At 44.6% G+C, this 26,217-nt stretch overlaps 1 protein-coding gene across 1 annotated transcript in view; it reads left to right on the top strand.

Annotated features, from left to right (window-relative positions):
• Positions 1–26,217, top strand: part of LOC139537579 (protein turtle homolog B-like) — a 222,736-nt gene that overhangs the window by 149,735 nt on the left and 46,784 nt on the right. The window contains exons 8-14 of the mRNA XM_071339056.1: positions 4,978–5,120; positions 6,220–6,360; positions 6,591–6,710; positions 9,940–10,090; positions 14,940–15,051; positions 21,626–21,801; positions 22,189–22,415. Coding sequence (XP_071195157.1) covers positions 4,978–5,120; positions 6,220–6,360; positions 6,591–6,710; positions 9,940–10,090; positions 14,940–15,051; positions 21,626–21,801; positions 22,189–22,415 — 1,070 coding nt within the window. The remainder of the gene's footprint in view (positions 1–4,977; positions 5,121–6,219; positions 6,361–6,590; positions 6,711–9,939; positions 10,091–14,939; positions 15,052–21,625; positions 21,802–22,188; positions 22,416–26,217) is intronic.

Raw genomic sequence — 26,217 nt, 5'->3', positions numbered from 1 at the left:
TCCTTGTCTTCCTTCCCTTTCTTACATTTACATTTACATTTACATTTAAGTCATTTAGCAGACGCTCTTATCCAGAGCGACTTACAAATTGGTGCATTCACCTTATGATATCCAGTGGAACAACCACTTTACAATAGTGCATCTAACTCTTTTAAGGGGGGGGGGGGTTAGAAGGATTACTTTATCCTATCCTAGGTATTCCTTAAAGAGGTGGGGTTTCAGGTGTCTCCGGAAGGTGGTGATTGACTCCGCTGACCTGGCGTCGTGAGGGAGTTTGTTCCACCATTGGGGTGCCAGAGCAGCGAACAGTTTTGACTGGGCTGAGCGGGAACTGTACTTCCTCAGAGGTAGGGAGGCGAGCAGGCCAGAGGTGGATGAACGCAGTGCCCTTGTTTGGGTGTAGGGCCTGATCAGAGCCTGAAGGTACGGGGGTGCCGTTCCCCTCACAGCTCCGTAGGCAAGCACCATGGTCTTGTAGCGGATGCGAGCTTCAACTGGAAGCCAGTGGAGAGAGCGGAGGAGCGGGGTGACGTGAGAGAACTTGGGAAAGTTGAACACCAGACGGGCTGCGGCGTTCTGGATGAGTTGTAGGGGTTTAATGGCACAGGCAGGGAGCCCAGCCAACAGCGAGTTGCAGTAATCCAGACGGGAGATGACAAGTGCCTGGATTAGGACCTGCGCCGCTTCCTGCGTGAGGCAGGGTCGTACTCTGCGAATGTTGTAGAGCATGAACCTACAGGAACGGGTCACCGCCTTGATGTTAGTTGAGAACGACAGGGTGTTGTCCAGGATCACGCCAAGGTTCTTAGCACTCTGGGAGGAGGACACAATGGAGTTGTCAACCGTGATGGCGAGATCATGGAACGGGCAGTCCTTCCCCGGGAGGAAGAGCAGCTCCGTCTTGCCGAGGTTCAGCTTGAGGTGGTGATCCGTCATCCACACTGATATGTCTGCCAGACATGCAGAGATGCGATTCACCACCTGGTTATCAGAGGGGGGAAAGGAGAAGATTAATTGTGTGTCGTCTGCATAGCAATGATAGGAGAGACCATGTGAGGATATGACAGAGCCAAGTGACTTGGTGTATAGCGAGAATAGGAGAGGGCCTAGAACAGAGCCCTGGGGGACACCAGTGGTGAGAGCACGTGGTGCGGAGACAGATTCTCGCCACGCCACCTGGTAGGAGCGACCTGTCAGGTAGGACGCAATCCAAGCGTGGGCCGCGCCGGAGATGCCCAGCTCGGAGAGGGTGGAGAGGAGGATCTGATGGTTCACAGTATCAAAGGCAGCCGATAGGTCTAGAAGGATGAGAGCAGAGGAGAGAGAGTTAGCTTTAGCAGTGCGGAGCGCCTCCGTGACACAGAGAAGAGCAGTCTCAGTTGAATGACTAGTCTTGAAACCTGACTGATTTGGATCAAGAAGGTCATTCTGAGAGAGATAGCAGGAGAGCTGGCCAAGGACGGCACGTTCAAGAGTTTTGGAGAGAAAAGAAAGAAGGGATACTGGTCTGTAGTTGTTGACATCGGAGGGATCGAGTGTAGGTTTTTTCAGAAGGGGTGCAACTCTCGCTCTCTTGAAGACGGAAGGGACGTAGCCAGCGGTCAAGGATGAGTTGATGAGCGAGGTGAGGTAAGGGAGAAGGTCTCCGGAAATGGTCTGGAGAAGAGAGGAGGGGATAGGGTCAAGCGGGCAGGTTGTTGGGCGGCCGGCCGTCACAAGACGCGAGATTTCATCTGGAGAGAGAGGGGAGAAAGAGGTCAAAGCACAGGGTAGGGCAGTGTGAGCAGAACCAGCGGTGTCGTTTGACTTAGCAAACGAGGATCGGATGTCGTCGACCTTCTTTTCAAAATGGTTGACAAAGTCATCAGCAGAGAGGGAGGAGGGGGGAGGAGGGGGAGGAGGATTCAGGAGGGAGGAGAAGGTGGCAAAGAGCTTCCTAGGGTTAGAGGCAGATGCTTGGAATTTAGAGTGGTAGAAATTGGCTTTAGCAGCAGAGACAGAAGAGGAGAATGTAGAGAGGAGGGAGTGAAAGGATGCCAGGTCCGCAGGGAGGCGAGTTTTCCTCCATTTCCGCTCGGCTGCCCGGAGCCCTGTTCTGTGAGCTCGCAATGAGTCGTCGAGCCACGGAGCAGGAGGGGAGGACCGAGCCGGCCTGGAGGATAGGGGACATAGAGAGTCAAAGGATGCAGAAAGGGAGGAGAGGAGGGTTGAGGAGGCAGAATCAGGAGATAGGTTGGAGAAGGTTTGAGCAGAGGGAAGAGATGATAGGATGGAAGAGGAGAGAGTAGCGGGGGAGAGAGAGCGAAGGTTGGGACGGCGCGATACCATCCGAGTAGGGGCAGTGTGGGAAGTGTTGGATGAGAGCGAGAGGGAAAAGGATACAAGGTAGTGGTCGGAGACTTGGAGGGGAGTTGCAATGAGATTAGTGGAAGAACAGCATCTAGTAAAGATGAGGTCAAGCGTATTGCCTGCCTTGTGAGTAGGGGGGGAAGGTGAGAGGGTGAGGTCAAAAGAGGAGAGGAGTGGAAAGAAGGAGGCAGAGAGGAATGAGTCAAAGGTAGACGTGGGGAGGTTAAAGTCACCCAGAACTGTGAGAGGTGAGCCATCCTCAGGAAAGGAACTTATCAGGGCGTCAAGCTCATTGATGAACTCTCCAAGGGAACCTGGAGGGCGATAAATGATAAGGATGTTAAGCTTGAAAGGGCTGGTAACTGTGACAGCATGGAATTCAAAGGAGGCGATAGACAGATGGGTCAGGGGAGAAAGAGAGAATGTCCACTTGGGAGAGATGAGGATCCCAGTGCCACCACCCCGCTGACCAGAAGCTCTCGGGGTGTGCGAGAACACGTGGAATTCTTCCCCCTCTCTTCCCCCTCTTAGCTGTACCCCCCCATCTCTGTGCCCTCTCTTTGGGGGGATGGTTGGGGTGCATGCTGCCATGCTTCTATACCTGCCCCAGGAGAACAGTACCATGGAGGCAGCCACACACACTCACACACACATACAAACACACACACTCTAATGTTCACACTCACACATGCCACAACACACGCCACACACACACACAGACCAAATTTGTCCACCGTGACCTGCTGTTTCGGTGCTGCGTGCGTGTGACAGGACCTGCAAAAGCGAGGGAAAGGGAGAGTGAAAGAGAGGAGGGGGGGGAGAGGTGACATCATCCTCTGTGGAAACCCTCTCCTCTGCAGTGATGTCAGCTCCAGACGCCAGGCAGACAGGGAAGCAGGCAGACAGGCAGCGTGGGCGATAGCGGCCCCACTAGACCACTGATGGCACTGCAGCACGACGACAAGATTACAGTCTGTGTGTGTGTGTGTGTGTGTGTGTGTGTGTGTGTGTGTGTGAGAGAGAGAGAGAGAGAGAGAGAGAGAGAGAGAGAGAGAGAGAGAGAGAGAGAGAGAGAGAGAGAGAGGGAGAGAGAGAGAGAGAGAGAGAGAGAGAGAGAGAGAGAGAGAGAGAGAGAGAGAGAGAGAGAGAGAGAGAGAGAGAGAGAGAGAGAGAGAGAGAGAGACATAAATACATGTGTGGATATGTGCATGTTAGATAAGTGTGAGTGTGTGTGTATGCTAGCTGTATCGAGAGTGGCACTACCCCCCTCATCTTTCCTATAAATAGACTGTGGCACCTCGCCAAGCATTATGTTTTTTCTAAACCGCTCCTTTCTGAGCTGCACCGGCCGTCGGACGGATATCCATTAGCTCTTTGTGGAGCATGGCTTTGTGGCCATATGTACAGGGCTTTGAGCAGATGACAATGTCTGAATCTGCCATTAGGCCACAGATATTATCCATCAGAACCGACACAGCCTGAGACTTGTCCGGTAAAAGGTTAGATAACACGGAGGGAAAGAATGGGAAGTGCAGACGAGTTTTTTGGTTTGTGGGTTGTCACTAGTTACCACAGCCACAAATTCATAAACCCTGGCCATTTCTACAATGTATCTTCTTAAAACTTGATTTTAACCCTAACCCTAACCTTAACCACACTGCTAACCTTATGCCTAACCTTAAATTAAGACCAAAAAGCTAATTTTAGTTTTAATGAATTTTTACGATCAAGCAATTTTGACTTTGTGGCTGTGCTATCTAGTGGAAACCTGATTTGTGCCGTTGTGTAATGTAAGGGGTGTAGTGGCGAATCTGTCACTATATAGGGCTTTTCACACACCTGAGCTGAACTGGGCCAAGCCAAAACAAGTTGGACTGAGCTGATCCGCTTACACAGCCACCAAAGTGTAAAAATATAGGGTATATGGTTCTTTGAAACGGCACACTTTGACATAATTTTGCTAAGCACCCCTACTATTCTCCTGCTTCCGGGGTTGTTCAAAGTTAAAAGCTGGTGTATTGACTTTCAGTTCCAACTCCTCTTTCCTGTCGTCTATCCTTGTTGCCGGATAAAGTTAAATTAGCCGTGACTCCAGACAGACTGCCTCAGCCATGGAAGCCTCTGTCTGAATACTAAAGAGGACAGCCTTCTCTAAACTCATTTTAATCCACACGTTGATTCCATTCTACATATGTGACTGTCTCAGATTCTCCTTCCTTGTGAAATTAATTGACATACTAAAAACATATTTCCCTGTTCACTAGTCAGTGTTTACCCATCCACTCTAAACACACACACAACCTCCACATGAACAGCTACTGCTCTCAGACCAGCTGCTACAGAAGCACAGTTTATCATGTTACGACAGCCCGTGTTATTTCCCCTGGCTCCTGCTGAAGTACTGGTCCCATAATCACTACCAATGTTACTCTACAATAAAGATAATGTTTTAGTATGATATTTATCTTGTGACCTGGATGGTCTAGCTAGAGGTTAGTGCCACTGCCTACACCATTGTATGTTTGCCCGTGTCATCGTGGGTTCCAATCCAGCCCACTGCCTTTGTGACAAACTCTCTACTTTTCCCACCATCTCTCCTATGTCCAATAAAAACATTTCTCGCCTCAGACCCTGCCCGTGTCAAAGACATGCCACCTGCCATCTACGTGGCCATCGGCCTGCCAGGCTTCATCCGCTGCCCGGTGGACGCCAACCCACCCGCCACGCTGGTCAAGTGGACCAAAGATGGCAACCCTCTCCGGATAGAGAAGGTGAGTCGAGGGTCGTATTCATTAGAGCACACCGGAGCAAAATGTCTTGCAATGGGTAAAAAAAGTCCCTCTCTGTTTCAGTAGCTTTGCTTGCGTTTGGTTCCGAATGAATATGAGCCAAAACGTTCAGAGACAAATGTATTGTGTAGAACCAATATGATTATCTGTTAGGTAGGATAAGGTGTCAGTTCTATTTCTATCTGTAATGTTCAGAACATTTGACATCACTGAATACATAATCACTTGCGGACAGACGCATAGGATGGTATGTTATCGTAGCGTCTGTCATCAGACTGTGGGATGCGACGACTAATGAGGAACGTTGTTCCAGTGCGCAGATTTTTTGTCACTAACAATTTGGACAAATTACGATTTCGAATTTCGTAAGAGGGGACAGACGTTCCCAAATCCTCTATTTAGATGGGTGGAGAATTTGCTAGTCTCATTAGTATCTTTTCTCATACATCGATCTCCCCCCAGAACTTCATCGAGCATCTGACACAATTACAGAATATTTTAGTTCTGGGTTTCTGAGATAACTGAATACAGCCCAGTTAAGTAGGGTGAAGACACTGATCTAAAGTCAGTTTTGTGTTTTCCCCTAATGGTTAAGTTTAGGGCTAAGGGGTAAGCTGACAGTGCCTAGAAGGGCAACATCTACCCGGCTTGGGGATGGCAGACTGGGAAATCCCCTCAAGCTTTGAACTGCAACAAAGGTGATGAACTGAGCTAACTGCAGGGCTACTTTAGTGGGTAATTTCTACACTTCACATGTGCATTAAACTAGTGACTAAGTTTCCTAGTTTCAGGCTTCTAGGGGTAGATAAATTGTTGTATATATCCTAGACAAAATCTAGCTGTTGCTTTGCTGTTTCCTTTCACTACTTATTGACCTTGCCTTCAGTCCCCTTTGATTCAGAACTTTTAACTATTGAGAACAATGGGGAGACCGAGCGTACCTCTCACTTCCTATTCCATCGGGCAGCCACAGTCTCATCAGCTCCTCTTTGCAGGATGATGGTATAGTGATGTGCCACTGGTGAGCTCAGCCATACAAAAATTGCAATGTCATAGTGTTGGCCCCTCTTTGTTCCCTCAGTACCCTGGTTGGAGCCAAATGGAGGACGGGAGCATCCGCGTGACTGAAGTGACGGATGACTCTCTGGGCACCTACACCTGCATGCCTTACAACGCCCTGGGCTCTGAGGGTTGGTCCGATCCCACTCCCCTGGTGCTAAAGGTATGCAGGCTGATGCTAACGCTAATTAGTGTAGCATACTAGTTAGCATAGCAGTGATTATGCATTTTCTATGGGAAGACTAGCATGCTGCGAGTTAGCTTACATTAATGCTAACTGTGCTAGTTAGTGTAGCAATTCCCATGCATTTTCTATAAGAAGATTAGCATGCTGCAAGTTAGCCTAGCGACTACACCCAGGCTCAGGCCTAATCTCACACTTTCTCTGGGCAGGATCCCCCCAAGTTCTCGATTGTTCCCGGAGGGGAGTACAGGCAGGAGGCTGGGAGAGAACTGGTCATCCCCTGTGCGGCTGAGGGAGAATTTCCCTATCCCAACATCACATGGAGGAAGGTAAACGACCCCCACCACCACCCAAAGCACTCATGTTGTGGCCTGGTCTAACAGTCTATTACTTTATAATAGGACAGAGCTACAGCTCCTCTTCTCTATCCTTTCACCCTAAAGTTATGGGTATTGGGTAGCACGTTGCTGTACACTCACACAATATATTTGGCATTGAGATTTAATGGTAACAAATCTACTCGGTGTCACTAATTCCCCAGGTGATGTTAGATGACCATTATTGAGTAATGATAACGGGTGGTTCTTACTCCCATAACCCCCCCCCCCCCCCATGGTGTCCTAACTATTGTTGATATTGGAGTTGTAACTTCTTCATCTGAGGAACAGGAAAGATCGGCCCAAAACGCAGCGTGGTAAGTGTCCATGTTAATTTAATATAACTGAACACAAAATACAAAATAACAAAGTGAAACAACGAAAATCTAAACAGTCCTGAAAGGTGACACAACACAAAACAGGAAACAACTACCCACAAACCACAGGTGGAAAAAGGCTACCTAAGTATGGTTCTCAATCAGAGACAACGATAGATTGGGAACCATACCAGGCCAAACACATAGAAATAGAAAACATAGAAAAAACACATAGAATGCCCACCCCAACTCACGCCCTGACCAAACCAAAATAGAGACATAAAAAAGGAACTAAGGTCAGGGCGTGACAGGAGTCATCTTCTTTTCCATCTTTGCCACAAAGAATGAGATGAGATTGCAATCAAACTGGCTCCTAGAAATCCCAATGTTTTAATTGCATTTTAATGGTGGCATTATCAGTTGAAACAAACTCATTAGCATTAACCTTAAATTGTCTCTTGATTACGGAGCTTCTTAATCTCTCCTGTTGAAAACAATGTGATTTGCAGTTGTTTGTCTCCCCTTACCGTTGTGATGCCGAACATTTTAGTTATATGAATAGCTGAGGAAGGATAGGTCTCTTACAACAGTGACAGTGATTGGAAGGATACTTTTTTTTAACCTTTTGTCAATAGGGGGTGCTGTTAGCACTTTATTTTTTTTGACATTGCCAAATTAAACTGCCTAGTAGTCAATTCTTGCTCGTACAATATGCATATTATTGTTATTATTGGATAGAAAACACTCTCTAGTTTCTATAACCGTTGGAATTATGTCTCTGAGTGGAACAGAACTCTATCTACAGCACTTTCCCTGACAGGGAGTGAGATTTCAGAAATCTTGGCCTCTGGTCCCAGGTCAGTTTTAATGTCCCTGTGAATGCTATGAGGATACAAACACTGCCTACACCTTCCTCTAGATGTCAGTAAGTGGTGACAATTTGAATGGAGTCGATTGCGCAATCAGGGCCTGTATAAAACAGAAAAGACCGGAAGTAGCTTTCTTTTGGATCCTGCGCTGGACGCATGAAGGGCGTCGGACCGACCCCTTTCCAAGCCTTGGTTTAGCCAGTAATATATCGCCGGTCATGTTTTTACTTGTTATAGGTGTTAAAAACATCATAAGGTAGTTAATTTAAACCGTTTTATAGCAATTTATATCCGTTTAGTGCGATTTTGAGGCATTTATTTGTGACGCTCTTCCATGAGCTGGGCACGTTTCCTGTACATACCGAACGTTATTGGCCATTTCGACGGGACAAGAGGACATCTTTCGACCAAAAGACGATTAGACCGGAGAAAGGATACATTGCCCAAGATTCTGATGGAAGAACAGCTCACAGTAAGAACTATTTATGATGATAAATCGCTGTTCTGTTGAAAAAATTTAAACGCATATATCGCCATTTTGTTATGTGTAGCTTCGCTTTGGCGGACCCGGTATTGCACAGTAAGGATAATTTTAGAAATGTAAGTCAGCGATTGCATTAAGAACTAATTTGTCTTTCGATTCCTGTCAACCCTGTATTTTTTAGTCAAGTTTATGATTAGCTATCGATTAGACTAGATCACTCTCAAAGATAGCGCCCGACATTTTCAGGCCAGTTTTGCTACTATTCTCATTGTATAACCACGTTTTTTTGTGGCTAAATATGCACATTTTCGAACAAACTCTATATGTATGTTGTAATATGATGTTACAGGAGTGTCATCGGAAGAATTCTGAGAAGGTTAGTGAAAAAATTAATATATTTTGGTGATCATAACGTTATCGCTCCCGTTGCCTTGGATTCATGCTGGGGTAACGTTTGCACATGTGGTATGCTAATATAACGATTTATTGTGTTTTCGCTGTAAAACGCTTAGAAAATCTGAAATATTGTCTGAATTCACAAGATCTGTGTCTTTCTATGCTTTGTCTATTTTTATGAAATGTTTTATGATGAGTAAATTGGTAATACACGTTGCTCTCTGTATTTATTCTAGTCGAGTTGTGATGGTGGGTGCAATTGTAAACTATGATTTCTACCTGAAATATGCACATTTTTCTAACAAAAACTATCCTATACAATAAATATGTTATCAGACTGTCATCTGATGAGGTTTTTTCTTGGTTAGTGGCTATCAATATCTTTATTTGGCCGAATTGGTGATAGCTACTGGTGGAGAGAAAAAATGGTGGACAAAGAAAAATTGTGTCTTTTGCTAACGTGGTTAGCTAATAGATTTACATATTGTGTCTTCCCTGTAAAACATTTTAAAAATCAGAAATGATTGCTGGATTCACAAGAAGTGGATCTTTCATCTGGTATCTTGGACTTGTGATTGAATGATATTTAGATGCTACTATTTACTTGTGACGCTATGCTAGCTATGCTATTCAGCTTTTTTACTGGTGGGGGGTGGGGGGTGCTCCCGGATCTGGGTTTCTGACTCGGTAGAAGTTTTAAAGGTGTTAGCCTTTCTGTTTTGCCTGACTGTCTGTCTGCCTGTCTCTGTCTGTCTGTCTGTCTGTCTGTCTGTCTGTCTGTCTGTCTGTCTGTCTGTCTGTCTGTCTGTCTGTCTGTCTGTCTGTCTGTCTGTCTGTCTGTCTGTCTGTCTGTCTGTCTGTCTGTCTGTCTGTCTACTAATCTACCTGTCTGTTTGTGTGCGTCACTGTTTGTCTGTCTTCCTTTTTGTCTGTCTTCCTTTTTTTCTATCAGTCTTCTGTTCTCTGTCAGTCTGGCTTTCTATGTGTCTGTCTACTAATCTACTGTCTGTCTGGAAGCTATGTGGGTGGACGATAATGTCCTTTCTTGCCAGGACCAGTACAGTATGTGCTGTTCTGTGAGATGTAAGACTCAACCTTCTCCTCTCTCTTTTTAGGTATGGAAGCCCAGCAAAAGCAAGCACAATGTCCTCCCCTCAGGCAGCTTACAGTTCAAGTCCCTAAGCAAGGAGGACCACGGGGAGTGGGAGTGTGTGGCCACCAACGTCGCCACGAGCATCACTGCCAGCACACACCTCCTAGTTATTGGTAGGAGCCACTCTGCCGCACACAGGAACAGGCATAGGCACACACATACAAACACATCAGATCTGGGTTCAAATACGTGCAGATTTGATTATTTGTTATTAAAATATTTATTTAAAAAAATATTGTGGCCCGAATCAACTACTTCTATTGGAAGTATTTTTAAGTATTTTCAAATACTTTCCTATAAATAGCCTACTATTTGAAAGTATTTTCAAATACTTATTTCAAAATACATGATTTCAAATACCAAACATACATGGTTCAAATGCATGGGAGTATTTAAATATTTTATATACAGTATACTGTGTATTTGAGTATTTGAAAATATTTTTAAAGTGTATTTACAAATACATTCCAATATTCAACTGCTTGGTTTGTCAAATAAAAAATATCCAAATACTTAATATCCAAATGTCTTTGAACCCAGTAGTATTTTAACACAGGTTTGAGACACACACACAGAGTTCAGTTTGACATTTATAAATTACAAGCCTTATCACCATTCACGTGGGCCCTGTTTGAAAATGTCAAGAAGTCTTCAAAGTTATCCCTGCTCTAACACGATTGGACAGGTGAAAGCAAAGAGAAGTGAAGAACCTTAACGGCCCAGTGCAGTCATAATTCAGTTATTGTACAACAGCTGATGAAACTAAAACTGTAAAAATGTGAAAACATTTTATCAGTGTTATTTCCTGATGGTTGCTGGTTGAAAATATAATTTACACAGGACCTTCCAATTAGCAGGTTTTACATGGGTGAAGTTTTGGCTTGCCTAGTGACATCACCAGGCAGTATAAATTATTATACAACGGGTGGGTCTAATCCTGAATGCTGATTGATTAAAACCGCATTCCAGCCGGTGTCTAGTCCACATGTTAACACCGGCAAAATCTATGACGTTAAAATGCCTATTTAATCTGTTCCATCTGACTGCGCAATCCATTGTCTCATCAGCCCAGCCAACCAATTTATAAACTTGATCGCCACTATAAAAAACATCTAGACATTATCTCACATTTCTTTTAGACTAACATCTAGTTTTATACAAATCACCAGCGGAGATTTGTATAAACCTTTCTGTTTCTCTGACATTTGCAACATTGTTTCAATATTCAAATTCAATCTCCAGCTGTCCCACAGTAATGAACGTGTTGGAAGTCGGGACGAGACGCATAATTTTTATGGATATATACGAAGAAATGTAAATTGAAAAAAGGTCAAACGAAAATAAGTGCAGGAAGCCAGCAGTCTTTACAGTTTCAGTTTAAAGTGATTGTGTTAGCTGTGTTGTTGGCTAGCTCCTCTGAACAACAGTGTCCTGACAAGTGAGCACATTTTCTATGCCAGGCGAAATCGCACCTCATTAGCTCATTGTTATGGATGTATCCAAATAAATGTCACTAGAAAACAGCTTAGACAAATGCAAATGCGGCTACTTTGCTGTTATTCTGGCTGCAATTTTTGACGTGACTGTAATTTAGTTGTAGTTGGTTAGCTAGCAAGCAAGAGATAATAACTGGCAACGGTACATTTAGAACGAACGACTGGGTCGTGTCTATAAATACAGAACAAAAAGACTGAACGACTGGGTCGTGTCTATAAATACAGAACAAAAAGACTGAACGGCTGGGTCGTGTCTATAAATACAGAACAAAAAGACAGAACGACTGGGTCGTGTCTATAAATACAGAACAAAAATACTGAACGGCTGGGTCGTGTCTATAAATACAGAACAAAAAGACTGAACGACTGGGTCGTGTCTATAAATACAGAACAAAAAGACTGAACGACTGGATCGCATCTCGGGCAACCGAACCAATAGAACGAATGACCAGCCAGCTTGGGTAGCAACCCTAGATTTGTGTCGGGACTATATCTTGTGGAAGGATGAAATAGTATGAAAATATGTCAATTATTATTTGAATATGTTTGTAACCCGTTGTATAAAAGTGATGTTTAGAGGATATATTGGCACGGTTTGCCGGAAACTATTACAGTAAGGTACTTCATTGTTATCCAGAAATGACTTGATATTGAGATAAAAATGGCTGCAATGGGCCTTTTAACACCATGTTGAGTCAATCCAGTTAAATTTGAATCTACAATATAACTAGTCTAGTAGAAGTAGTCCAATACTAGGACATCACGTCCAAAGGTAACCAATCCGAAATACACATTTTCATTATCTGTTGCAAAACGTTTTAAAATGGTTTCCGTTGCATGCCTTAACGATTACGACCCTTGTGTGCTCTGAAAGGGTAGTGAAGAGAGGCAGGGCTTTGCAGAGCGGCAGTGACGGCGGCATCCAAGCGTCAACCACTGACAATTTTCCAAAGCTCGACGTGTCAGCCAAAGCACCTGGGGGACATGTGCAAAGAGCAATTTGCAAGGTCAACGACGTGGCGCGCCAATATCCGCAAATCACAAATGAGCAAATTGGGCTCGCAGCATTAGGGAAGTAGACACAGAGATTGTTTCCACTGCTGAAAACTCTAGTTTGTCTGCTAAATAAAGACAACCGATAGATTAACTGTCACTTGTTGTGTCTAGGCCATCCTATTACTAATGATGCCTTTTTGGAACAGTCTTGGTGTTCCTAGTTGCAGCTGGCTATGTAGAAAGACCACTCAGTCTTCAGTTAGCTGGCCACTGATATTGCCTGTGTGGAGGTTGTTGTGCATAGGTGCTAGAGTTACAGATGGGGTAATCAGGCCACTGTTTCTTTCGCATTCTTGCGTTCAATGGTCAAGCAACAGAGAATAGCATAATTCGAAGATGTTCAATTGGCCAATGAAATACGTTTTCATGTATTTGGTGGGTGATTAGATTATGGCCAAATCATTCCTCTCCTTTACCTTTCAGCACATTTTCGTGTATAATTAGTAGGGAATATTTTGTACTTTTGTTCGAACATGGCCAGAGATTTCTGAAATCGTCTACTGCAGACACAACATAGCAGGACTGCTATAAGACATTCTGACGTTCTATGGTTACAAGGTCAACCAATTAAGATACATTCTCCTCCATTTTCTTGGACAGCAGAAAGGCTTCCTGGCACAGGAGGTTAGTGGCACCTTAATTGGGGAGGAAAAGCTTGTGGTAATGGCTGGAGCGGCATTAATGGAATGGTATCAAATATATCATATATATATAGCATGGTTTCCATGTGTTTGATGCCATTCTGTTTGCTGCGTTCCAGCCATTATTATGAGCCGTTCTCCCCTCAGCAGCCTCCACTGCTTCCTGGGTAATTTGTCTGCCTTCCAACCCCTACATCCTTTCGTCTGATGAAACGTTTTGGTGCTAACATATGGCGTCAATACGAAGTGACACGACCATACGAGGTCACACCTGTTATGACAGATGCTGATGTGTGATTGGAGGATGAAAGGGAAGAGGGTTTTAATTATTTTTCAAGTCTGACCTTACTGGTGACCATTTTAAGATGTTATTCAAATATATCTGACTGTAGTCTTTACATAACCACCAGAGGCCTACTTACACAACCACTCAGAGGCCTACCACCTGACTGTAGTCTTTACACAACCACTCAGAGGCCTACCACCTGACTGTAGTCTTTACACAACCACTCAGAGGCCTACCACCTGATTGTAGTCTTTACACAACCACTCAGAGCCCTACCACCTGACTGTAGTCTTTACACAACCACACATAGCCCTACCACCTGACTGTAGTCTTTACACAACCACTCAGAGCCCTACCACCTGACTGTAGTCTTTACACAACCACTCAGAGGCCTACCACCTGACTGTAGTCTTTACACAACCACACAGAGGCCATCCACATGACTGTAGTCTTTACACAACCACTCAGAGGCCCTACCACCTGACTGTAGTCTTTACACAACCACTCAGAGCCCTACCACCTGACTGTAGTCTTTACACAACCACTCAGAGCCCTACCACCTGACTGTAGTCTTTACACAACCACACAGAGGCCATCCACATGACTGTAGTCTTTACACAACCACTCAGAGCCCTACCACCTGACTGTAGTCTTTACACAACCACATAGAGGCCTACCACCTGACTGTAGTCTTTACACAACCACACAGAGGCCATCCACCTGACTGTAGTCTTTACACAACCACACAGAGGCCATCCACATGACTGTAGTCTTTACACAACCACTCAGAGGCCTACCACCTGATTGTAGTCTTTACACAACCACATAGAGGCCATCCACATGACTGTAGTCTTTACACAACCACTCAGAGGCCATCCACCTGACTGTAGTCTTTACACAACCACACAGAGGCCATCCACATGACTGTAGTCTTTACACAACCACTCAGAGGCCATCCACCTGACTGTAGTCTTTACACAACCACTCAGAGGCCATCCACATGACTGTAGTCTTTACACAACCACTCAGAGGCCATCCACCTGACTGTAGTCTTTACACAACCACTCAGAGGCCATCCACCTGACTGTAGTCTTTACACAACCACTCAGAGGCCATCCACCTGACTGTAGTCTTTACACAACCACTCAGAGGTCTACCACCTGACTGTAGTCTTTACACAACCACTCAGAGGCCATCCACATGACTATAGTCTTTACACAATCACATAAAGCCTACACATATCAGAAAGAGCTGACTTCCTTCCAGGCCAACTCAGTGTGTGTGTGTGTGTGTCTGCCTTTTTGTGTTTGTGTGTGTGTTTTTGTGTGTCTGCGTTTTTGTGTGTCTGTGTTTTTGTGTGTGTTTGATTTGTGTATGTGTGATTTAAGTACGTGTGTGTGTGGTTTATGCTTCATGTTTCACTCTCTTTCTCTCCCACCCTCCTCACTACCGCCACTCTCTACTTGACTCCTCCCCTCCCCAGGCACAAGCCCCCACGCCCCGGCCGACATCCATGCGGCGGTCTCCACCACCTGGGCCAACGTGTCATGGGAGGCTGGCTACGACGGCGGCTTTGAGCAGACATTATCAGTCTGGTATGGCCATGTGTGAGTCATCCCAGCATGCTTTGCTTCCTGCTTCTTCTTTCTTCAAACTTTTTTCTCTCTAAGGCTACGTCCCGATTCTCTACCCTTCTCACTCCAGTCAATGCTTCCACACCAATACAGTGCTTTGAAGTAGATGACAGGGAGAGTAGAAGTGCACAGGTCTGAAAAGGGTGGAGAATCGGGATGCAGCCCAAGTTTTTTGGGAAACCAAGCTCCTCTCTGCCCACTTCTGCTGCTCTTCTGCCTAGGGGAGGCTGCTTCACCTTGGCTGGGGAAGAGGGGGGCTGGATGGGGTAGTGGGGGGGAAGTTGCCCCTTGACACTATCAAGTTCAGTCAAGTTCAGTCTCACGCTTTAATGTTCGGGTTTGGGGAGGGGTAGGCTGTTCCTAGACCTGTGCCTTAAAAAGGGCAACTGTTACCCAGAGCGGATGGGAAGGGGTGGGGATAATACGAGAGAGAGGGGACGGCTTAGCGTAACATGCCGTTCAAGTCATCCCAAGTCAACTCCAATAACTTTGGATTGAGACAAGCACAAAAACGCCTAATTCAAACTATTTAAGACACCAAATTACCAATATTTTCAGTTGACTGTCATGGAAATGCGCTGTAGCTACACACCGATGTTCAGAACGGGGCAAAAATTGCCCGGGAAACCGTTTCAACAATAGTTTGACTTTATCACCAATCCTTTTCACCCATTGATTCCTCAAATGGTATTCGCCAGATAATCATGCTTATAACATCTACATGCTCAATTCCTATCGTCACTACAAAAGTATACATTATCACCAAGCAGCTCACTTAGTACTACTGGGCCTGTATTGATAAAGCGTCGCAGAGTAGAAGTGCGGATCTAGGATCCGTTTTGCCTTTCAGATTATAATAAATAAGCTTACATGGACAGCGGGGACCTGATCCTAGATCAGCACTCTGAGATGCTTTGTGAATACTGACCATGAAGCATCATCCACTGAGCTCCTTATAGATCACCACCACATCACTCACAGTCCACAGCAGACCAGACCTGACCAGTCCAAACCAGACCAGCGTAGACCAATCCAGACCAGTCCAAACCAAACCAAATCAAATCAAATCAAATCAAGTTTATTTTATATAGCCCTTCGTACATCAGCTAATATCTCGAAGTGCTGTACAGAAACCCAGCCTAAAACCCCAAACAGCAAGCAATGCAGGTGTAGAAGCACGGTGGCTAGGAAAAACTCCCTAGAAAGGCCAAAACCTAGGAAGAAACCTAGAGAGGAACCAGGCTATGAGGGGTGGCCAGTCCTCTTCTGGCTGTGCCGGGTGGAGATTATAACAGAACTATGCCAAGATGTTCAAAATATTCATAAGTGACAAGCATGGTCAAATAATAATCATGAATAATTTTCAGTTGGCTTTTCATAGCAGACCTGACCAGACCAAACCAGTCCAAACCAGACCAGACCCTGCCGCAGGGTATTCTGCACTGTCATCAGCTCGTTCTCCTACTCCCAAACAGACACACAGCAAATGGGCTTGCCCCTTACTTAACGACCACAGATAAAAACCAGCGAGAAGAACTATCAGACTGTTACGATCCCTAGATGGGGGAGATGTTATTAAAAGTGAATATGAAGTATCATATTAAGAAACGAGGAGAACAATTAGCGAGAAGCAGACTGCGCAATTAGCGCGCGCTTTAAGTACTGTGATCCTCTAAAAAAGTAATGATATATTCATGTGCTATAAAAGCTGTGTCGAGCACACCCCCCATGCCCCCCCTATGCCCTCATGCCACGCCAACGGGCGCGTCATTAGACATCTCATGTTTTCGTCAGAGGCTCCGTCGCGCCCTCCCTCGCCGACTTCTGAGGACACTTACCATGTCAAGTAGTTTTTATTAATAGAAGTGGTTAGTAACTTAAGTTCATTAATATGCCTGTGTTTCACATTAAACAAGGTTTTTACAATATCACATATCCATTGTGCTAGTACTGAGATGCATCACATTTAGTGGAACTATTTTGCAATCAATTCATCAAACTATTTGAATGTTTATTTTCTGCCTGAAAGGGAACTCGTGAGATGACTGATTTCTTTAGAAATGCTGTCTTTTAGTTCCTATATTAGCAGCAGGCAAGCAGCCATCGGATCTGTTTACAACACTGCCACAAATCTTCATGACATCATCTGGTCCCGATTGTCATCAACAACACAACTGTCAGTTCCTTACACCGCAATACTAGATATTCAAGAATTAGCTGATCACACACAAAACAATGCTGATCACTCAAGGGTTTCTATTTTGCCAAGCAAGAGTAAACAGAGCTTCTCCTCCACTGACTCCACGCTATCCAACCAACTGGCCCCCTTTACCCTCTCTCTTTCTGTCTCTCTCTCCCTCTCTCACTCTTTCACTCTCTCTCGGCTAGTGCCTAGACCTCCACCTACCTGCTCTCCCTAAAGCTGATGCAACTCTAACAAGTAGCAACCTTCCACTTCCAATATTCCTGCCAAATATCACTATTCTATAGCCCCCGCTGCTCTTAACTCTATAGAAAGCTCTATAAAGAGCTGCATCATTGTTTTTTGTATGTTTGTTTGTTTGATTATGTTTCAGGTGCGAAGGACTCACAGAAACAGCAGCTCATATTCATTTGAAGCGTTGATCAGGAAAATGTTGGCCACAAATGTGCCACAAACCCAGTTCTAACTCTGTATCAGGTGAAGAGGCTGTTATAACAGGTCGTAACCCTATGTATTCTGTATGTAGACCCATAGGCCCAGACAACCAATTCTAACACCATGTCAGGACATTAGGTGGTTATAGCAGGTGGTAAGCCACATTTATAGCTCTATGCTCTGGATGCAGTCAGTCATTGACACTACCGATCCTGTCTGATCTCTTTAGTTGGCCCACTTTAACACCTTAAGTCAGGTCACTATGGCGTTATAACAAGTCTCAAGCCCCATATAGCTATCTCCTCTCCAGAGTGTTAAAGCATGGTGGTGTGTGAGACTGCCAGGTTGCTGGGTGATGGTAACGCAACAGGCGGCTGACATTGGACTGCATCTCAAATGGCACCCAATTCCCCATATAGTACACTACTTCTGACCAGGGTGACCAGGGTGCACATGCGTTGTGTCTTTTAGCGTCAGATAGGGAGCTGATTTTGGAGGACAGTGCCAGTATGCAGGCAGCACGGTCAAAAAGCTACCTTCTGCCGGTCGGGAGATTAAGACAAATGCTTCTCATTCCAAGGTCCTCTAGCAAACATGCTTGGCAGGCCTCCACCGTGATGCGTTTACACACGCACGTGCACACGCACACACACACACACACGCACACACACATAGTCGTACACACACTGTTGTAGAACACAGACACAGATGCACGCATTCGTGTGCACACACACACTGATAATATTTCATGTGTATTGCCACAAACTTCAACGTGTACACACTTATGTGCTCACGCAGACACCCGTACACACACTTGCATGCATGAACTCACACGTACTGGCACGTGTGTGATTGACCATTAGATGACAGATTAACTCGCTGAGCTAAAGGTTAGCCTCAGTCAACAATAACAAACAAACATGGTATGCTTAAGCATTATCACACATTACCGCCCGCACACACACACAGACTCCAGACAGAAGTTCCATCTCCTCCTGAGTATTTCTGAGGATCATTATCAGCACTCTAGCCATAGTGCTTGGAAGACGGCTTTAGATAAAGTGAATAAACTAACTTTTTCCCCAGACACCACTCTCAAGTCCTTTTCAATTAAATGTTTTTTAAGTTGACTTGTGAAAATGTATGCAGGATGTAGCGGAATTGTCTTAAACTCAAATGTAATAAATATTCATAGTACCCTGAATAGTACTGCCCCACTTATTGAAATCCCCCCTCAAAAATAAAAAAATGTATTAGCCTCACTGGGAAGGACGTACGGTCTTTACTGGTCTCATGTGCTAATCAAAGATGGGACCGCCCCCAAACAGCCCCCCGCTACCACATTATAAACACACCGACAGGCTAGCCACCATATCCTATTACAATGACTGCCACCATATGATTTACTCACTGACAGCCAATACATTATGGACACACTGACAGGCAGTGCACCGTGAAATACAAACTGACAATGAAAATATTGTGTTATATAGCTACATTTCATACGGTAATATACTCACTGACAACAAGCATTATGTACACAACCATAACAGCCAATGAAGCACAATAAACCCACTGACGGTGAAGTAATATACACACCCTCACAGTGAATGCATCATAATATACACACCCTCAGAGTTAATGCATCATAATATACACACCCTCAGAGTTAATGCATCATAATATACACACCCTCATAGTGAATGCATCATAATATACACACCATCATAGTGAATGCATCATAATATACACACCCTCATAGTGAATGCATCATAATATACACACCCTCATAGTGAATGCATCATAATATACACACCCTCAGAGTTAATGCATCATAATATACACACCATCAGAGTGAATGCATCATAATATACACACCCTCATAGTGAATGCATCATAATATACACACCATCATAGTGAATGCATCATAATATACACACCCTCATAGTGAATGCATCATAATATACACACCCTCATAGTGAATGCATCATAATATACACACCATCATAGTGAATGCATCATAATATACACACCCTCACAGTGAATGCATCATAATATACACACCCTCAGAGTGAATGCATCATAATATACACACCATCATAGTGAATGCATCATAATATACACACCATCATAGTGAAGGCATCATAATATACACACCATCATAGTGAATGCATCATAATATACACACCCTCAGAGTTAATGCATCATAATATACACACCCTCATAGTGAATGCATCATAATATACACACCCTCATAGTGAATGCATCATAATATACACACCATCATAGTGAATGCATCATAATATACACACCCTCAGAGTGAATGCATCATAATATACACAGCCTCATAGTAAATGCATCATAATATACACACCCTCATAGTGAATGCATCATAATATACACAGCCTCATAGTGAATGCATCATAATATACACACCCTCATAGTGAATGGATCATAATATACACACCCTCAGAGTGAATGCATCATAATATACACAGCCTCATAGTGAATGCATCATAATATACACACCCTCATAGTGAATGCATCATAATATACACAGCCTCATAGTGAATGCATCATAATATACACAGCCTCATAGTGAATGCATCATAATATACACACCCTCATAGTGAATGCATCATAATATACACACCCTAATAGTGAATGCATCATAATATACACACCCTAATAGTGAATGCATCATAATATACACACCCTCAGAGTGAATGCATCATAATATACACAGCCTCATAGTGAATGCATCATAATATACACACCCTAATAGTGAATGCATCATAATATACACACCCTCATAGTGAATGCATCATAATATACACACCCTCATAGTGAATGCATCATAATATACACACCCTCATAGTGAATGCATCATAATATAGACACCCTCAATGTGAATGCATCATAATATACACACAACAGCTAACATGTCACTTAACATGCGCACAATGGCCAAGACCTGAGAGTCACTAGATGCCCCCTAGGATGGCGTAATGATATCCCGGGATTGGGAAAGTTGGGAACACCGTCTGCGCGTGGCTTTTGCTGTAAATCACAGAGAGGCGCTTTGACCGTCAGCACAAAGTAAGCACATTTTGATTTATCACAGTCCCTAACCCCCAGCCTCTATCATGTACACCATCATGCAGCTGATACATGCATGTCTGTTAGGGAGAGTTATGCCTACATATTACATGACACAATGACATCGTATACGAGGATCATGACTCTCCCCTCAGGTTGATATACATGTTGGTGTATAGTGTTATCTTTCTGAACCATGTTTATAGTGAGATAAACCCACGCTCCCACAGTGGTCTCATACGTTGCTGTCTATTTAGGACTACACTATGTTACAATACGAACAGAGACTGATGCCATGCATACTCACTGGAAAGTAGAAGAACTCATTCACCCATATTACTTTTTCAGGGAGATCTGTTGCAGTGAAAGTCAGAAAAGTGGTGTTGAATCTAACGCATGGTCCATCTTTAGCTTCAATGGGAATTTGCACGGCTGAGCGCAGCATGGGCTTACCACCATCAACTGTATTACTGTGTGAAATTATTTGACTGAAATACTGTGAAATGACATTCTGTAAATGAAATGTTCTAACATAAATGATCTTACTGAAATGATACAGACACAATGACATCACTGACTGCAACTGCAATGGTGTGTCACTGAAATGTCATTCCAGAAATCCTGTTACTGAACTGACCGGACAAAATCTTTTTACAGAACTGACAGGATAGAAATGACCGTTACTGAAATGACTAAAATTACTAAAAGTCTAGGCCCTCTACATATCCACTCCTATGTGTATTTCCCTCATCCCCCTCTCCCATGAATGTTCTCCTATCGTCCCCCTCCACCTTGCAGGGTGAAGAGGGAGCAGCTGGGCCCACATGATTGGCTGTCTATAGCCGTGCCTTCTGGCCAGACATGGCTGGTAGTGCCCGGCCTGGAGCCCCAGACGGCCTACCAGTTCAGTGTCCTTGCGCATAACAAGCTGGGCACGGGCCCCTTCAGCGAGGTCGTTACTGTGAACACACTAGGTGGGTATTCACGGTATTCACCTCTGACCTACAGTATATGACCTAAGAGAGTGAGGTAAGAGTGACCTTACCTGGCGGGAACACAACAGAACTGTGTGTTGTAAGTACAAGATGGCAGCAAGGGAAAAGTTGTGATGGTAATTCATTGAATGATGTGTGGTTTTGTTGTTAATAGTGATGTAGACAGTGGTGTTGTGGCAGCAGCTGTAGTAGCAATGTGTTGTGGTTTAAAAGTTGCTCATCGACTTTCTAAAGAACTCGTACCAACAATTGCAGTTACACTGCTACTGCATTTGAAATACAGCTTTCTAACCTCTCTCAGTCTCTCTTTCTCTTTCCAACTCTCCCCCTCTGTCTCTCTCTCTCTCCTTTTTTCTCTCCGTCCAGTTTTTCCTATAAGTACCCCTGAACCACTGGTGCTGCTTACCCCACCACGATGCCTCATAGCCAATCGAACGCAGCAGGGCGTCTTGCTCATGTGGATCCCGCCAGCCAACCACACGGCTCCGATCGAGCGCTACGTCATGGAGTTCCGCCTAGGGGAGAGGTGGGATGTCCTGGATGATGCCATCCCCGCTGGAGAGACAGAGCTGCTAGCCAGAGATCTCATTCAGGTAGCTTACTGTATAAACACTGTTTCATACAGAATGACGGGTGGACAGTTATCCGCATGGCTGGTGTGGGCACAGGCTTTAATTCCAGCCAAGCTCATTAACACACCTTCATCCAACACTATGGTTATGACTACACTACATGACCAAAAGTATGTGGACACCTGCTCGTCGAACATCTCATTCCAAAATCATGGCCATTAATATGGAGTTGGTCCCCCCTTTGATGCTATAACAGCCTCCACTCTTCTGGGAACGCTTTCCACTAGATGTTGGAAAATTTCTGCAGGGACTTGCTTCCATTCAGCCACAAGAGCATTAGTGAGGTCAGGCACTGATGTTGGGCGATTAGGCCTGGCTCGCAGTCGGCGTTCCAATTCATCCCAAAGATGTTCAATGGGGTTGAGGTCAGGGCTCTGTGCAGGCCAGTCAAGTCCTTCCACACCAATTTCGACAAACCATTTCTGTATGGACCTCGCTTTGTGCCTGCCATTGTCATGCTGAAACAGCAAAGGGTCTTCACCAAACTGTTGCCACAAAGTTGGAAGCACAGAATCATCTAGAATGTCATTGTATGCTGTAGCGTTAGGATTCCCCTTCACTGGGAGGTTGGCACTATGTTGGCACTATGCATTCGGGCAGGTAGGGTTCTTCTGGCATCCGCCAAACACAGATTTGTCTCGGACTGCCAGATTGTGAAGCGTGATTCATCACTCCAGAGAACACGTTTCCACTGCTCCAGACTCCAGACTCCAATAGTGGTGAGCTTTACACCACTCCACCCGACGCTTGGCATTGTGCATGGTGATCTTAGGATTGTGTGCGGCTGCTCGGCCATAGAAACCCATTTCATGAACCTCCCGACGAACAGTTCTTGTGCTGACATTGCTTCCAGAGGCAGTTTGGAACTCGGTAGTGAGTATTGCAACCGAAGACAGTCGATTCTTACAGGCTACGCGCTTCAGCACTCGCTGGGCCTGTTCTGTGAGCTTGTGTGGCCTACCACTTCGGAGCTGAGCTGTTGTTGCTCCTAGACGTTTCCACTTCACAATAACAGCACTTGCAGTTGACCGGGGCAGCTCTAGCAGGGCAGAGATTTGACAAACTGACTTGTCGGAAAGGTGGCATCCTATGACGGTGTCATGTTGAAAGTCATTGAGCTCCAGTAAGGCCTTTCTACTCCCAATGTTTGTCTGTGGAGATTGCATGGCGGTGTGTTCGATTTTATACCCCTGTCAGCAACGGCTGTGGCTGAATTAGCCACGTAGGACACCTCTTCACTCATTTGAAGGGGTGTCCACATACTTTTGTATATATATTGTATGATGATTGGGGATAGGAGTCAGTTGTGTTTTTAAAAAATGTGTTCTTCAAAGGACCAACTATATAATGTTACACTGAGTGTACAAAACATTAGAAAAATCTGCTCTTTCCATGACAAAGACTGACCAGGTGAAGCTATGATCCCTTATTGAGGTCACCTGTTAAATCCACTTCAATCAGTGTAGATGAAGGGGAGGAGACAGGTTAAAGAAGGATTTTTAAGCCTTGAGACAATTGAGACATGGATTGTGTATGTGTACCATTCAGAAGGTGAATGGGCAAGGCAAAAGATTTAAGTGCCTTTTGAACGGGGTATGTTAGTAGATGCCATGCGCAATGCTGCTTGGTTTTCATGCTCATCCAGTCAACTTGACACAACTGTAGGAAGCATTGGAGTCAACATGGGCCAGCATCCCTGTGGAACGCATTCGACCCCTTGTAGAGTCCATGCCCTGAAACATTTTGCCTGTTCTGAGGGCAAAATGGGGTGCAACTCAATATTAGGAAGGTGTTCCTAATGTTTTGAATGCTCAGTGTATATGAAAATTATTATTTTATCTTCCTTGTCAGCCCAATCTGATATCTCAAAGAAGTCATAAAACATTTTAGGATACTTCTCAAATAGTACCAAATTTCCTATTCCCTCACAGGGCTCTTGTTAAAAGAATTGCACTGTATAGGGTTTAGGGTGCCATTTGGAATGCATACTTAGTCTCACATAAGTACACCATCTGGGGAGAGTGATGTGTTAAAGTATAGAAATGTATTTTTCCGGAGGGACGTGATGCCGCGGAGCTGAGCAGACGTTGACAAACCGAGCTCTTCAAAGTTATTCTATTATTACCTAAATAACAACGTTGAAACAATATTCTAACATCGGCTGATAAATTGTCAAGTACTTAACTTCCCAAAGAGCCATGGACCGCCGACCGAGAGGCAAGAAGAACGACCAAAACGTCGTTGATTCCCAAGATAACGATAACGCTAGCAAGATTAGCATTAGCCCTCATAACTCAAACGACAGTTCCAGACTGTTGCTCTCGGCCCCTTGCGAGCCTGCCGACATGCTGGCTACTCTCCTCCGGGAAATTCAGGACGGTAACAAAGGTCTTTCTATGAAAATCGATAAGAGAACGGCTGAACTCCATTCTTCCATCGACGACCTGAAATCCTCCATGAATGATCTCCTTTTGAGAACGACTGAGGCAGAGTTGCGCATTAGCACAGTTGAAGACACCATCGCTCGACATGACCAGGTCTTGATACAACTGCAAAAGGACAATGCCTACCTCAAAAACAAGGTAGATCAGATGGAGAACCAGAGCAGACGTAGTAATATCCGTGTGGTGGGATTGAAAGAGGACAGCGAGGGCCGTGACCCGGCCCGTTTCTTCACTCAATGGATCCCGGATGTCCTAGGCACAATCAACTTCACCAAGCCACTGGAAATCGAACGCGCCCACAGAACATCAGCGCCGAAACCCCGGCCAGATGAGCCCCCACGGGCCGTCCTGATCAGGTTCCTCCGTTTCCAAGACAGAGAGAAGGTACTGCAACTCGCAAAAGCCAAAGGGGACATAACCATTGATGGCAAGAGGGTCAGCCTTTTCCCGGATATGAGCGCGGATCTCGCAAGACGTCGCAAGCAGTTCAGACCTGCCGCCAAAGCACTGAAGGAGAAGAACATCATCGGCTACCTCATCCACCCTGCGCGGATGAAAGTTCAGTACAAAGGCCGAAGCCATCTCTTCAACACACCGGGAGAAGTGTACACTTTTCTCAAAGAACTGAGCAACGTCTGAGCCAGGACGGTCTCTTTGGGGGATAAGATGCAGTTTGTTTGTTTTCTCTTATCCGGACTGAACCGCTGATATCCTCCGGTCGCTATAATTGATTTGTACATTTTCAACTAACCGTATCTTTCCGGGGTGAGTTCTATTACATTTACAGGAGAGTATATTTTGGTTTAGTCCATATCACTGGGCGAAGCAAATAAGTGGGTTTAGGCCCACTGCTTTCCCCCTCATTTATGTTAATCTTTCGAAAAGAGACTCAAGCAGCCCTTACCGTGGGCAGTAAATATTCAGCCATAAATGTCTATTCACAACGTTTGTTTTCAATTTAGAGAGCTCGCAGGTTTTAGTTTACGCCAAGGTTTAGCTAGTAAGAGCAAGATGGAAAGCGAGCAGCAACGTATCTCTACAAGTGTATTCATGTTTGATTGTTGGGATTGTGGTTTTAGTCTAACAATCGGGGTGGGTGGGATTCTTAATTTTTTCCCCCTTTTTTCTATGTTTATTGTTTCCTTCCTAAAGAGACACATAGGTCACTTCTGTGTTAAAACCAAAGTTGAAACATTTCCTAACTATCTACATATGATAGAATTCCATTCAGTTACATATTTGAAACCCAACTATGCTTAATCCACTAAAATATGTCACATTCAACGTAAAAGGTCTTAACAGCCCGATTAAAAGGAAGA

This window comes from Salvelinus alpinus, chromosome 13 (genome assembly GCF_045679555.1).
Source record: "Salvelinus alpinus chromosome 13, SLU_Salpinus.1, whole genome shotgun sequence".
Lineage (NCBI taxonomy): Eukaryota > Metazoa > Chordata > Actinopteri > Salmoniformes > Salmonidae > Salvelinus > Salvelinus alpinus.
This window is presented reverse-complemented; position numbering and strand designations above follow the sequence as displayed.